General features: G+C 41.3%; 1 protein-coding gene across 1 annotated transcript in view; it reads right to left on the bottom strand.

Annotated features, from left to right (window-relative positions):
* Positions 1 to 14504, bottom strand: part of RGS7 (regulator of G protein signaling 7) — a 2226031-nt gene that overhangs the window by 1224271 nt on the left and 987256 nt on the right. The window contains exon 4 of the mRNA XM_086925320.1: positions 13694 to 13744. Within this exon, the coding sequence (XP_086781446.1) occupies positions 13694 to 13744 (51 nt within the window). The remainder of the gene's footprint in view (positions 1 to 13693; positions 13745 to 14504) is intronic.

The raw sequence follows: 14504 nt of genomic DNA, 5'->3' as shown, positions 1-14504 counted from the left end.
TCGACTTCTCTATGGAGCTGGAAATACCAATCTTCAAAGCAAGGGGGTGCCCCCAGAAACACCCTAAGATATGTAAGAGGTGGGCAGGCTATCGGGGACTCTACTTAAGCCCATTCCACCTGCATCAAATATTGAGGAATTGGCTTGATGATCAGATAATGAGTGACAGATTAGATTACACCTATGCACCTATTCGACCTCGGTGGCTGGGAACTATTTGCACCAGACTGCATATTGGGACTATGGCACTGTTGTTTATTGTTTGGGTTTTAACTCAGATATCCTTAACTTCTAAATTGTTATGTTTGGATACTGTAAATGTTGACATCACTATTACTACTATGTCTACTGTAATATCGGTAACCCTGTATACTCCAGAGCAGATTTGTCTGACGACAATAACATTTTGTTGTGAAAAATAAAGAAACACTGGACAAACCACTTAAAGCGTCTCAGGCAAATCGCCCCTAAAGATCAAGGTCAAATCACTTGTAGTGTATGTAACTCCTGACGCCTAGGAGTCCAAGGGGTTCAAGGTCCCAATAACTCGTTGAGTCAACTAATGAAATTATCATTTCAAATTAGGTAAATACATGAAATTAAGTAATGTCAGGGAACACACCTTAAAGTTCTCCTTGGTTTCCCTAACAGCCTCTATGTTGGCAGTGAGACAGCTTAAATGTAAGCTGTCTCACCGCCGACATTGAGGCTGTGAAGGAAACCAAGGAGAACAGGTGATTTGACCTTGATCTTTAGAGGTGATTCCCCTTGCGAGCATACCCTTTGTGTAAGGCCTGGTCTATAGCAAAGCCCACCGTGTGTCCCGCTCAAATGAGCTGTGTCCTGCATCCAGCACACATGTCCACAGCATTCACTGTGCATGGCCTTTGACCAAGTGCAGTTGCACTACAGATTACGATTTATTTTTTGTTTATCCAGGATTAACAATTATGCTCCAAAAGGATGATTAGGGAAAATGTTTATAAATGACATATTTGGATCCCCAATTTTGTAGCCATGGATCAAAACCAAAATGCCAGCTAATGTGATCCACATCTTTGTGAGCCGATATGAGAATCCTGTGGTGACAACAGGGGCTTCTGTCTTTATTTTGTACTAGCAGCCCGTCCCGACGTTGTCCGAGTATGAATTGCTGCCGGCCAGTAGTATTTCGTTTTGATAGCATTTCTTATCTGTGACTGGCTTGTGAAACGCTCCGATTCACAGTGCACTGCTGATGCACTTAAGAGTGCGCGTTCAGTAGTGTGTGAACTCGAGTTTCCCTACTTTATTTTTCCTTGCAATATTATATAGCGAGAACTCGACAACTTGAAATGAGCACAATTTACATTACAGAAGAACACATTCATTTCTGGTAGGCACGGGGAGACAAACAGTTTGCCTGGAATCACAGGATGTTGAGCTGATGCCGAGATTCGAACGTAGCTCCCCAGCTCTAAAGTTCGCAACTCTAGAACTTGTGGCGGGAGGTGTGTCTAAAAGTGTATGTCAGTGCTGGCCATCAAGGAGAGAGACCTGTGCATTTTTCAAATGGGTGGTGAAAAAATATGAGTATGTTGCTGGAGATGTGGGCCGCTGTGCCACCAATGTACTTACCGGGGGAGGGTAAACACCCATTATTCTGCAACTTTCTTTCCGCATACCATCATTCCGCATACTTTCATTACGAAAGTACCATGACTCCGCAATGCCATTATAACGCATGGCATTACATTTTATATACTTTTACTACGAATACATTTACAAAGAAATTCGTTGTAAATGCATGAATGGTAAAAGCATGTGTTTTTTTAATGTTTGGATAAGGAAGTATGGGTATAGGGGTAAATGTTTTGGGGTACTGAGGTATATGTTTTGGGGTGTTTGGGTATTTTAAGGGTACAGATATAGTTTTGGGTTATGGGGTACAGGTGTAGTTTTAGGGTTTAGGGATAGTATGGGTTTTGAGGTACAGGGGTATTTTTAGGGTTCAGGGCTAGGTTTGGGTTTTGGGGTACAGGGGTATTTTAAGGGTCCAGGGCTAGGTTTGGGTTTTGGGGTACAGGGGTATTTTTAGGGTTCAGGGATAGGTTTGGGTTTTGGGGTACAGGGTATATTTATAGGGTTCAGATGGGTTAGTGTTTAAGGGTGTTGGGGTATTTTAAGGAGTACGGGTGGGTTATGATTTTGGGGTGCTGGGGTATTTAAAGGGAGCAGGGTGGGATTAGTTTTCAGGGTGTAAAGGGTAATGAAATAAAATAATAAATAAAAATAATATAAATAATGCAATTTAAAAGAATAAATGTTTTAAAAAAATGTGGGTATATCTATACTAATATAATAAAGAGAGAGCCCAAACCTTTGAGGTGGGTAATCTCAGGAACCACAGCACCAATCACAACACCCAATATAGCGTTGGAAAGGGCAGTTGCAGCAGAAGGACATCGGCTATGCAGACGCCTACCATGTACATTTAAAAAGTAAAAGAACTGTGCCAGCAAAGTAGTCCCTTGTGGGCGTGTCTGCGTTGTGCTGTGGGCGTGTGCTGGGGGCGTGTGGTACGTTCCGCCCTTCATGCCATGTCTCATATCGTGTGCTGAGGGCGTGTGCTGGGGGCGTGGGCCTGTGAGGGGTGCGGGATTACGGGGAAAAAAAAGCGAGCGGTGTGCCCAATATTTCATTGTTTTTTCTTCCCAGGTTCTGTATATTCCAGCTCCGGGTGTGCTTGCCCCGCGCTCCCGGTGACGTGCACCTGCTTTACTGTATGGAGGTCAGGCATGGCGCTACTCCCAAGGGCCCGAAGGAGCGCAAACAGGGGCTATTGTGCAGGAAATGTAATCTTGCCTTAACTTCCGGTGATGCCTGAAGCGCACACTGGAGATTTTCCACTTCTGTTGCGCACAGGCCACGTACATCCGGACACAAGGCCCGCCTCCATGGAAATAGCAAGAAAGGGACTATCCCTCCCCCGGGAATATGTGATGATATTCCGCAAACCAATATCCTGCATACCATCACTCCACAATTTTTATAACGGGGGATTATTACTCCGCAAAGACATCATTTCTAAAACTTTTACAACGCATATGACTTTATCACCATTCCATTATAACGCAAATGAATGTGTGGTAAAGTCATACATTGTAAAAGTACATTATTAAAACATCAAATATATATATATATATATATATATATATATATATATATATATATATATATATATATATATATATATATATATATATATATATATATATATATATATATACCCACAATTTTTAAAAACATTTATTCTTTTAAATTGCATTATTTATATTATTTTTATTTATTATTTTATTTCATTACCCTTTACACCCTAAAAACTAATCACACCCTGCTCCCTTTAAATACCCCTGCACCCCAAAATCATAACCCACCCGTACTCCTTAAAATACCCCAACACCCTTAAACACTAACCCATCTTAACCCTATAAATATACCCTGTACCCCAAAACCCAAACCTATCCCTGAACCCTAAAAATACCCCTGTACCCCAAAACCCAAACCTAGTCCTGAACCCTAAAAATACCCCTGTACCTCAAAACCCATGCTATCCCTAAACCCTAAAACTACCCCCTGTACCCCATAACCCAAAACTATATCTGAACCCTTAAAATACCCAAACACCCCAAAACATATACCTCAGTACCCCAAAACATTTACCCCATACCCATACTTACCTTATCCAAACATTAAAAAAAACATGCTTTTACCATTCATGCATTTACAACGAATTTCGTTGTAAATGTATGCGTAGTAAAAGCATATAAAATGTAATGCCAGGCGTTATAATGGCATTGCGGAGTCATGGTACTTTCGTAATGAAAGTATGCGAAGTGATGGTATGCGGAAAGAAAGTTTTGGAATAATGGGTGTTTACCCTCCCCCGGTAAGTACATTGGTGGCACGGCGGCCCACATCTCCAGCAACATACTCATATTTTTTTACCACCCATTTGAAAAATGCACAGGTCTCTCTCCTTGATGGCCAGCACCAACACACACTTTTAGACACACCTCCCACCACAAGTTCTAGAATTGCGAACTTTAGAGCTGGGGAGCTACGTTCGAATCTCGGCATCAGCTCAACATCCTGTGATTCCAGGCAAATCGCTTTGTCTCCCCGTGCCTACCACAAATGAATTTGTTCTTCTGTAATGTAAATTGTGCTCATTTCAAGTTGTCGAGTTCTCGCTATATAATATTGCAAGGAAAAATAAAGTAGGGAAACTCGAGTTCACACACTACTGAACGCGCACTCTTAAGTGCATCAGCAGTGCACTGTGAATCGGAGCGTTTCACAAGCCTGTCACAGATAAGAAATGCTATCAAAACGAAATTCTACAAAACAATATACTACTGTCCGGCAGCAATTCATACCCGGACAACATCGGGACGGGCTGTTAGTATATATATATATATATATATATATATATATTACCTACTGGCGGTCGCCAGTAGGTAGTTATAGTTAGGATTTTTTTCAATGCAAAATCCCAAAATTCTTTTGTGAATATCTTTGGCGCCGGTTGACGAATCTGCCTGAAAATTTCCTCAAATTTGCCTCGCGGAGCTCTAGTCCTTCCTTTAAAGTTTGGGGGGGATTCGTCAAGCGGGGTCCGAGATGAAAGGGGGGTCCCAAAACGTGTTTTCCCCATGTTAATTTCCATAGGGCGGTCGACCTCGCTTTTAGCCCGAACGTCTGAATGGATTTCCACCAAACTTGGCAAAATCGTAGGGACTGGTAGCCCGATGTGCCTTTGCTATGTCTCAAGACATGTGCTCCAGTGGTTTTTGAGTAATTTAGGTTAAAAAAAATCTATATATCTATGGCAGCGCCCCGGTACGCGCACCGGGGAGCGCTCCGGGCGCGCCACGCGAGGTGCGCACGGAAAGCTGATTGGCTCTCGGGTGTCTATAAACATTCGAAACAGTCCGGAGCGGCTGCCATCTTGTGTCTCGGTAGGATCGAGACACAAGAGGTGGGAAAAACAAAGGGGGAAATGACCATAAGGGGGCAGAGTAGACCCCCCTTGACCCCCTAGGTATGATGTGGGGGCTATAAAAGGGCCCCGCGGGTGAAAAAAAAAAAGTTTTTTTGATTTGCGCAGGGGGAGCGCCCGGTACGCGCACCGGGGAGCGGACAGGGGAGCGTACCATGGGGAAAAATGAATGATAGAGTTTTTAAAATATTTAGCCTTTTTTTAGAAATTGGAGGTAGTTCTAAAAAGAACTGTTTTTTTTCTTCTTTTTGTTGTTTTATATTTTTTTATGTTTTTTGAACATTTTGTACTTTTTTTGGCTTTTATGAACTATTTTGTATTTGTTTTGGTTATTTTTATGGGGAGAAACAAAAAACAGGGAATTCAAAATGGCTCAACAGGAGCAAAAAAAAGTCAGGAAAAAAATAGGGTTTTTTGGGGCAATTGTGGTTGTCACCAGCAAGGAGGATGAGCTTTATGCTCTGCTCACCATAGGAGATGGTCTTACCACAAAAAATACATGTAATTCTGAATTCCCCAAACCGTGGTTGTATGCAAGGGATCGTCTCCCTTGTTTCTGGTCCCGATGGAGTGGGTTGCTTTCTTTTGGAGGTGGTGGTTGAAGATTGGGGAGGGTTGCTGGCCAGTTCTCTCACCTCTGCAGCAGAATAGTTTCTCGGATGCTTGCGCTGCATGTGTCTAATCATGGTATTATTACCGAAAGAATATTTTTTGTTCGGGTTACCCCTTGAAAGTTCCATGCCACAGATTAGGCAAGTCACCTTGGGCTCATTGACTTTCTTCTTGCTCTCTGGTATAGAAAAAAACTCCCATACAATGTGCTGCCTTGGTTTGTATGGGGTATTGTCTTCTTGCAGCCATCTACTCCCCTCCTCCTCCTCCTCTTCCTCCTCCTCCTCTTCTTGACCACCAATGTAATGTTGTGGTGGTCCTCTTGGTGGTTGTGGTGGGGGTGGTGGTGCAGGTGCTCCAGCTGCTGCTGCTATTGTAGCCATTTTAAAGTACAAAATATTTCTTAAAGATGTTCAAACAGGTCTTCCTCAGTCAAAGGACAAAGTCAGAATAAGGAAAAAAGGTGGGGTCTTTCATCATTTGGAAAAAAAAACTGTCCTGAACCAATGAAAAGTGTTATTTTCAGGTCACAAGACCAGGGGCTTCATCATTATGAAACCAAAACTGTTATGAACCAATGAAAAGTGTTATTTTCAGGTCACATGACCCGACGCGCTTACGCTACGTGCCCCCGGGGCGTGTCGCGTAAGCGCGTCGAATGCTTACATTGCGCGATCGTATTCGCTCGAGTGCTTCCTGGTGCGCTTACGCCGTGCGTATCACGCGGCCGTGGCTACGCGATACGTCACGATCATGTTTTCGTTCGCGACATTGGCGCTAATGGGACGCTTCCCGGTTCGCGCACCGGGGCGCTTCAAAAGACTACGCTTTTCGGGGCACTCACCGGGGCGCGCACCGGGAGCGCTCCAGGGCAAAAAAAAATAATAAAAAAAAAACAATATACATAAAAAAATTGTTTAACATAAATATATAATATAGGATTCATTTTCAAAAATATTACATTTCATACCTATAGACATTTGCTATTAAAAAAACTTTGAAATTCACTGAAAAAAACATAGGTTTGGGGCCTTATATAGTTAGGAATTAGCATTTAAAAAACCTATGAAATTCACTGAAAAAACCATAGGTTACACACCAGTTTTAGTTAGGAATTAGCATTTAAAAAACCTATGAAATTCACTGAAAAAACCATAGGTTTCACATCAGTTATAGTTAGGAATTAGCATTTAAAAAACCTTTGAAATTCACTGAAAAAACCATAGGTTTCAGACCAGTTATAGTTAGGAATCAGCATTTAAAAAACCTATTACATTCACTGAAAAAACCATAGGTTTCACACCAGTTATAGTTAGCTGGAAATTTTACTGACATCTATGTGCTAAGTAATACCCCCACCAAACCATGCAGACACTCATACTGATACTAAAAAAACATCTAATAACCCATATACACACATATGTAGCTACTCACCAACCCATGCAGCCACTTATACACAAAGTGAAACACTGATACAAACATTTAAATATTTAAACAATACTCGCTAATATATGTATTCACTAAGATACACTTAATAAGCCAGTTAACCAATCAATTTAAAAAAAAAAGTCCTTTTACATATACATATATAAAACATATTTATTTTTCAAAAAGACACACATTCACTGGATGGTGTCATCAGTGATGTCATGAATGATGTCACTGACCATGTCATGAGTGATGTAATATGTGACGTTATCAGCAGTGCATTGCAGGCGCGCAAGTTATAGTGAGTCCAACTAACTATAAAGTGGGAATTTCAATGGTTTTATGTCAGTAAAATTTCCAGCTAACTATAACTGGTGTGAAACCTATGGTTTTTTCAGTGAATTTAATGGGTTTTTTAAATGCTAATTCCTAACTATAACTGGTCTGAAATATATATATATATATATATATATATACACACATACATATATTTGATGTTTTCATAATGTACTTTTACAATGTATGACTTTACCACACATTCATTTGCGTTATAATGGAATGGTGATAAAGTCATATGCGTTGTAAAAGTTTTAGAAATGACGTCTTTGCGGAGTAATAATCCCCCGTTATAAAAATTGTGGAGTGATGGTATGCAGGATATTGGTTTGCGGAATATCATCACATATTCCCGGGGGAGGGATAGTCCCTTTCTTGCTATTTCCGTGGAGGCGGGCCTTGTGTCTGGATGTACGTGGCCTGTGCGCAACAGAAGTGGAAAATCTCCAGTGTGCGCTTCAGGCATCACCAGAAGTTAAGGCAAGATTACATTTCCTGCACAATAGCCCCTGTTTGCGCTCCTTCCGGCCCTTGGGAGTAGCGCCATGCCTGACCTCCATACAGTAAAGCAGGTGCATGTCACCGGGAGCGCGGGCAAGCACACCCGGAGCTGGAATATACAGAACCTGGGAAGAAAAAACAATGAAATATTGGGCACACCGCTCGCTTTTTTTCCCCGTAATCCCACACCCCGCACAGGCCCACGCCCAGCACACGCCCTCAGCACACGATATGAGACATGGCATGAAGGGCGGAACGTACCACACGCCCCCAGCATTTGTCACGCCCCCAGCACACGCCCACAGCACAATGCAGACACGCCCACAAGGGACTACTTTGCTGGCACAGTTCTTTTACTTTTTAAATGTATATGGTGGGCGTCTGCATAGCCTATGTCCTTCTGCTGCAACTGCCCTTTCCAACACTATATTGGGTGTTGTGATTGGTGCTGTGGTTCCTGAGATTACCTGCCTCAAAGGTTTGGGCTCTCTCTTTATTATATTAGTATAGATATAGATCAGTCGTTAGTGCTATGAGACCCCCCTACATCCTCAATGCAGTCAGGGGCGCCCTGTTTGCTTCAATTTACACACTCACACTGTTTTCAGGATGCAGACGTTGGCACCTCAGCTGCCAAACCCTACATTGATCCACATTTGGACGATAGGAAAAAATATTTCCTTATTCAATCAGATTTTTTTATTTTACAAATTGGGATAGATAAATCTTCCATGAATCCGAATCTGAAGAAGGTTAGCAAATTAACAACATGCTTTTAGAATGTAAGCATTTAAAGTGCTACCAAACCTGATTGCAACACAAATATCTAAAAAAAGTATTGAGCTGATCCACACCAAATCGTAAAGGCCATGGGCCTCATTTATGAAAAGTGACGCATCGATGCGTGAAAACAGCGAGGCATCACTTTTCTTGCGCCCTCCTTGCGACACCAATGATGCGTCATATTTACAGTATGACACATCATGTCGAAAGGAGTTACAGATACGTCAGTATTTCTGACGTATCTGTAGGCACAAAAGTGACGCATAGCTGGAGTGTGTCACAAAGTGACGCAACTCCAGCAATGTCCTTTCACATGAGGCAAGCCCCATGTGAAAGGGCTTGCGTCAGTCTTACGACTGCTGTGAGGCAGGCGTAAGATTTAGACGGATTTTAATCCTAGAAGTGGCGCAGTGAAATCTCATAGATTTCACGGCGTCACTTCCATGACCCTTTCTTGCGTCAATACGCCCCCATTGCATACATTATACCTGGCGCAGGTATAATGTGGGCAGGGGTTTACAAAGTGACACATCTCCCTAGATGCGTCACTTTGTAAATATGGCGCAACAAGGCGCATTTTTTACGCCACTGGTGCATCACTTTTTGTGATGCACCAGTGGCGTAAAAAATGCGGCGGGGTAAAAGTGAAGCACAGCCTCATAAATGAGGCCCCATATTTTGAGCAACGTTCTTGTTTCATGCCTAATTTGGGGAAATTTCGCTTCAATAGAAAATATTTCTTTCTTTAGCTGCCCCTTTCATTCCCCCCACCACCAATGAATGCATGAAGCTTAGCATGTTAATCATACTCTTCGTATGTCAGGATTTATGAAGATCAATCAAGGGATAGGCCTATATAATGGAGGGCTGGGAGGAGGTGTCATAAAATCTTTGTTCTTCTAATACCTTCTACATAGTTTGACATGTTTGCTCAAAATAATGAGATATCAGAACTGGATGTATCTTTCTTACTGTCTTCCAAATTCTGTGCACATTCTCCAAACTGGATGCTAAATCTGTGTCAAGCAGAGTGCAATTTAATCTAGACGTCTGGCTTTACATGCAGGTAGTGCACTTGATGAGGCTGTGCAAATGAGTGCATTGCTCAGTTTTAACATTTGTGAGAACATATGTGCATTTAAAACAGATTAAAAATGTGCATTAATGAACCACTTGATTATCACAACAACGTATGTGAAATATCTGTCACTTATGAAATGGGTCTTCCATGATTTACTTGACGTGATGCGGCTATCGCAATGTCTCTGAAGCTCCATGTTGATATATTCATTATATGTCAGTGAACACTGTAATCGTAGTCGCTGACAAATTATTGCCCTAATACTGTTTCTGAGGCCTGTGGCTTTTATTTAGAAAATCTGATCACCCTAAACATTCTTCCAACTATACTAAATGTGAAGCTAATTTATCCTTTCAGCTTGAAGAACCATTTTTTTGTTTAAGTTTACACGTTGCTCTACAATACCTAGGCCCTTCCTAAATCCAAACTGTGCTTCTGATAGAATAGAGTTATCCTGGACGCATTCCTCTAGCCTCACTAATAGTATCCTACTCATCAACTGTACTGAAGAATCTAGAAGGGAAAGTGGGAAATAACATTTAGGATCTGATTTATTGCCCTTTTTGTAGATGGGAACAAATATTGAGACAGCCCAAGAGGGAGGAATCATATACTCTGCAACCGCATCAAACACCTGTGTCAAAATGGATTTCCATACTTTCCAGGCTGCTTTAAAAGCATCAACTGTTACCCCATCAGAGCCTGGGGCCTTTAAGGTTGCTCTATGGTGTAAAGCAAAGAGGACATCTTCGAGAGTACAATTTAGAGGAAGAAAGTTCATACTTAGGTCACCCATCACACCCAGGTAACAAGTGATCCTCCTGATTTGGTTTAAAGATATCCAAGAGACGTGCTACCCGTGATTCACACGAGACAAAGGAGTTAGCCTCTGAAATGAGATCATTCCCATAGGGCATGCTAAAAGTTGGCTAGTATCCTGCCCATAATCATGCTCAACAGACCTGAGAGGAGCATATAATGAGGCTTGAGGAAATTCAGTATTGGTCACATTTAAAGACTTAGCTTTAGCAGTAGGCGGTAAGGTATCTGGGCCAAAGTTATCGTGGCAGATAATCATTATTCCATGCTCTCTATTTCTTTGTTTAAGGTACCCACTGCTTTCCTAATGTAGCCATTCAGAGCGAAGTCACCAGCCTTCACAGGAAGAGGGACTTTCTTTTAACCATAGTTAAATGAGCCATGGTTGCGGCACCCATTCACAAACAAATAAAAAAGAAAAAGTAAAAAATATAAACACTAATTGCACAGTACCTTGATGAGGGCCCCGCAGACAGTCCCATCCTTAGCCCGCACTGCGGAGCAGACACAGCCCTTAAGAGGGCTCCCTGGGCCAGCCACTGCTGCCTGGCCACCTCCTGAGAGGAGTTGAGCAGAGGTGAGTTCTGGTCGGTGTAGTCCCTAACGCCATGCTCGCACCAGCAAACAAGGTATTTTAAGCGCGTCCCACACTGAGGAGCAGACACTGCCCTAAGAGGGCTTCCCTGGCCAATCACTGATGCCTGGTTGCCTCTTGATGGGATTTGTGCAGAGGTGAGTGCTGGTCAGTGTAGTCCCCCACACGGTGCTCGCACCAGCAAACACAGGGGCATATTACCAACAACTATCCGTATGTTGGCTTAGCGGCAATATTTTTATCGCCCAGCTGCGGCGATTTTTATTGCTTAGGAACCTTGCTATTATCAAGTTTTATCTCCTAAGCGATAAAAATCGGCCGAAATGCATGAATATCGCTGAAAAGTAGCGATATTCATGCATTACCGAGCTAATGCTCTTAGCCATGTTATTCACCTACCATTGGATAACATGGCTAAGAACTGCTCAGGGGCAGGTGTTAGCTTTTGGAGATAATCGCGCTTAGCGCGAATATCTCCAAAAGTTGGTAATAGGAGATAGCGATGTAAGCGACTGTTTCCAATCGCTAACATCTTGGCACAACCACTTTGCATGTCATTAGTGATAAATTTCACTGACATGCAAAGCGGGGCCCAAGATGGTCGCTATCTCCTACTAGCTGTCGCTAACTGGTGTTAGCGACAGCTAGGTAATAGGGAGATAATTTTATCTCCGCTTTCTTGGCTTTTAAAGCCAAAAAAGCGGAGATAAACCCCCTTGATAATATGCCCCACAGTATTTTAAGCATGTGTTGTTTTTCTAGGTAGCTATCTGACTTTCAATTAAACCATATAGGAGCGAGGAGAGTAGCTACCAGAATATGCGGGACCCATGAGATTTAAAAGCTACGGATACGCTTTCCGTTTATATATAAAACCTTGGGGCATATTACCAAGCAATAGCGATAATTATCGCTATTGCTTGGTTAGAGACAAAAATTTATCGCCGACCTGCGGCGATTTTTATCGCAGATAAACCTTGGTATTACCAAGGTTTATCGCAAATGCGATAAAAATCGGCCACAATGCATGAATATCGCTGAAAAGTCAGCGATATTCATGCATTACCGAGCTAATGCTCTTAGCCATGTTATCCATCTCCCATTGGATAACATGGCTAAGAACTGCTCAGGGCAGGTGTTAGCTTTTGGAGATATTCGCGCTTAGCGCGAATATCTCCAAAAGTTGGTAATAGGAGATAGCGATGTTAGCGACTGTTTCCAGTTGCTAACATCTTGGCACGCCCACTTTGCATGTCATTAGTGATAAATTTCTCTGACATGCAAAGTGGGGCCCAAGATCGTTGCTATCTCCTACTAGCTGTCCCTAACTGGTGTTAGCGACAGCTAGGTAATAGGGAGATAATTTTATCTCCGCTTTCTTGGCTTTTAAAGACAAAAAATCGGAGATAAACCCCCTTGATAATATGCCCCTTGAGACTAAGTAAACAGTCTCAATATAAAAGTGGGTGAATAAACCAGAAATTGACCCCTGATTGAATATTGGAAAATCGTATGCAGGGACTTAGTGGAGCTACATAGAGAATACAGAATTATTTGTGAACCATCAAAACTTTATTGAAGTATCATTCAACTGGGTGCTTTTGCACCGTTGTTTAAAGAATCAATTATATTTGTTGTTTGCGATAAGGGAAAGGAGAGTATTGAATCAAACTTTTGTCCTGAAGAAGGTGGCTTGATTGAGGTTATTCCACCGAAATGTGTCAACGCTGGAAGTCTTGTTAAATTTGGTAAAGACAGTAGCAACACAAATACAGGACATGTATTCCCCTGTAGGGTGCTGTCTATTATCCCAAATTAAGAGCCATATGACAAATGTAACTGTCTTATTGTATTCCTTTCCGGGAGTTTGGAAAAATAATGAATTTTGGAATTTTCAATTAAATACATTTAGGGTGCCTCAACATTCAGAGTGGAGTATTAACCGGACTGAGTGTGGTAGAAGGTGAATGATTGTTGTGATTGATTGTGGGTATCTTACATATAGCATCTCCGAAGGGAATATTAATTTTTAACTTTTGAGTTAACTCTGTCCCTTTGGAATAGACGAGCCCCTCTCCTTGTTTTTCAAGGCCATCTCAGCAATTGCATTAGTAATTAAAAGGAGCCAATTTAACTGTATTGAAACGTCCTACAAAGATAGACAAATTATCAATAGGAAATAAGTTAATTTAATATTAAATGGCAGTGAGCAAGTACGTTTTAAGCATTTGAGGTGGTTGATTCATTGTGTGTTCCTCTGAACTAATTTTATTGACCCACTATCTTATTTCAATGAATGTGCGAACAAACATATTTGAGTTAAGTATAGCCACTTGCTTAGATGTATACTTTTCAATTCCAATAAAACTAAAGACATTTCCTCCACAGAGTGGCAATTCAAGCAGTAATAGAAGTAGGATATATTGCATGTAATAAATTACACAATTATGTTTTCATACAACAATTATACAATGTAAAAAAATATATGTGCATTTACCGGGGTCTTCTATTGACAAGTTCTTTGTTAACCACTGGACAATATCTGAACCTAAAGAGAACAGAGGATGACATTAAGTTCTAAAAAAAATATAGTTTTCATTGTACTTGGTCAGACTTTTTCACCTGATGCTCAGGGACAGCAAGAAAATACCAGAATATCATCATAAATACAGATTTGATGCACACTCTCGAAAATAAAATAGTACACACACATTGGTTAGATATATATTATCTGAAGCACATTTTACAGAGGTAAACAATGCTAACCTTCAGCTGAATCTAAAGGAGATTCTGTAATGGCATTAAAGATACAAACTTATTGAGCACAGTCTGACTCATGGATAAAAGTACACCACGCCTCCTGGAAACTTAAAGTTTTGCACATTATATATTATGCAAAAGAGAAAGAGGAACCCTCTGTATTTCTCATTTTAGGGACAGACCATGTTTAGTGCAACTTTTCAATTGGTCACCCACATTCTATTTACATAGCTGGCCCAAATATTTGCATTTTGGCAGGGTGTTAAAATATTGAGCAGGAAAGAAATCTTCCTTGAACATTCCGGGCATAACATACAAATTTACCATTTCAGGAAAAGTATAAAACGCAGCTGAATTCGCGAAAAAACACTGATACTCTTACAGAACAGAATGAAGATTGAAGTTAGAACTCTGCCCAACAATTTGTTCCATCTTGAAATTAGGGGTGTTGAATGAGGAAACATTTGACTTAGCAGCTTCGTGATGTACAACAATTTAGGTTCACTTCATGGCATACTATCTAAAACTAGTCTAAACCAAGTTTTTAT

This window comes from Lissotriton vulgaris, chromosome 6 (genome assembly GCF_964263255.1).
Source record: "Lissotriton vulgaris chromosome 6, aLisVul1.2, whole genome shotgun sequence".
NCBI classification, from domain to species: Eukaryota; Metazoa; Chordata; class Amphibia; order Caudata; family Salamandridae; genus Lissotriton; species Lissotriton vulgaris.
Note: the sequence above shows the minus strand (reverse complement) of the source record. Positions and strands in the feature narration are given on the sequence as shown.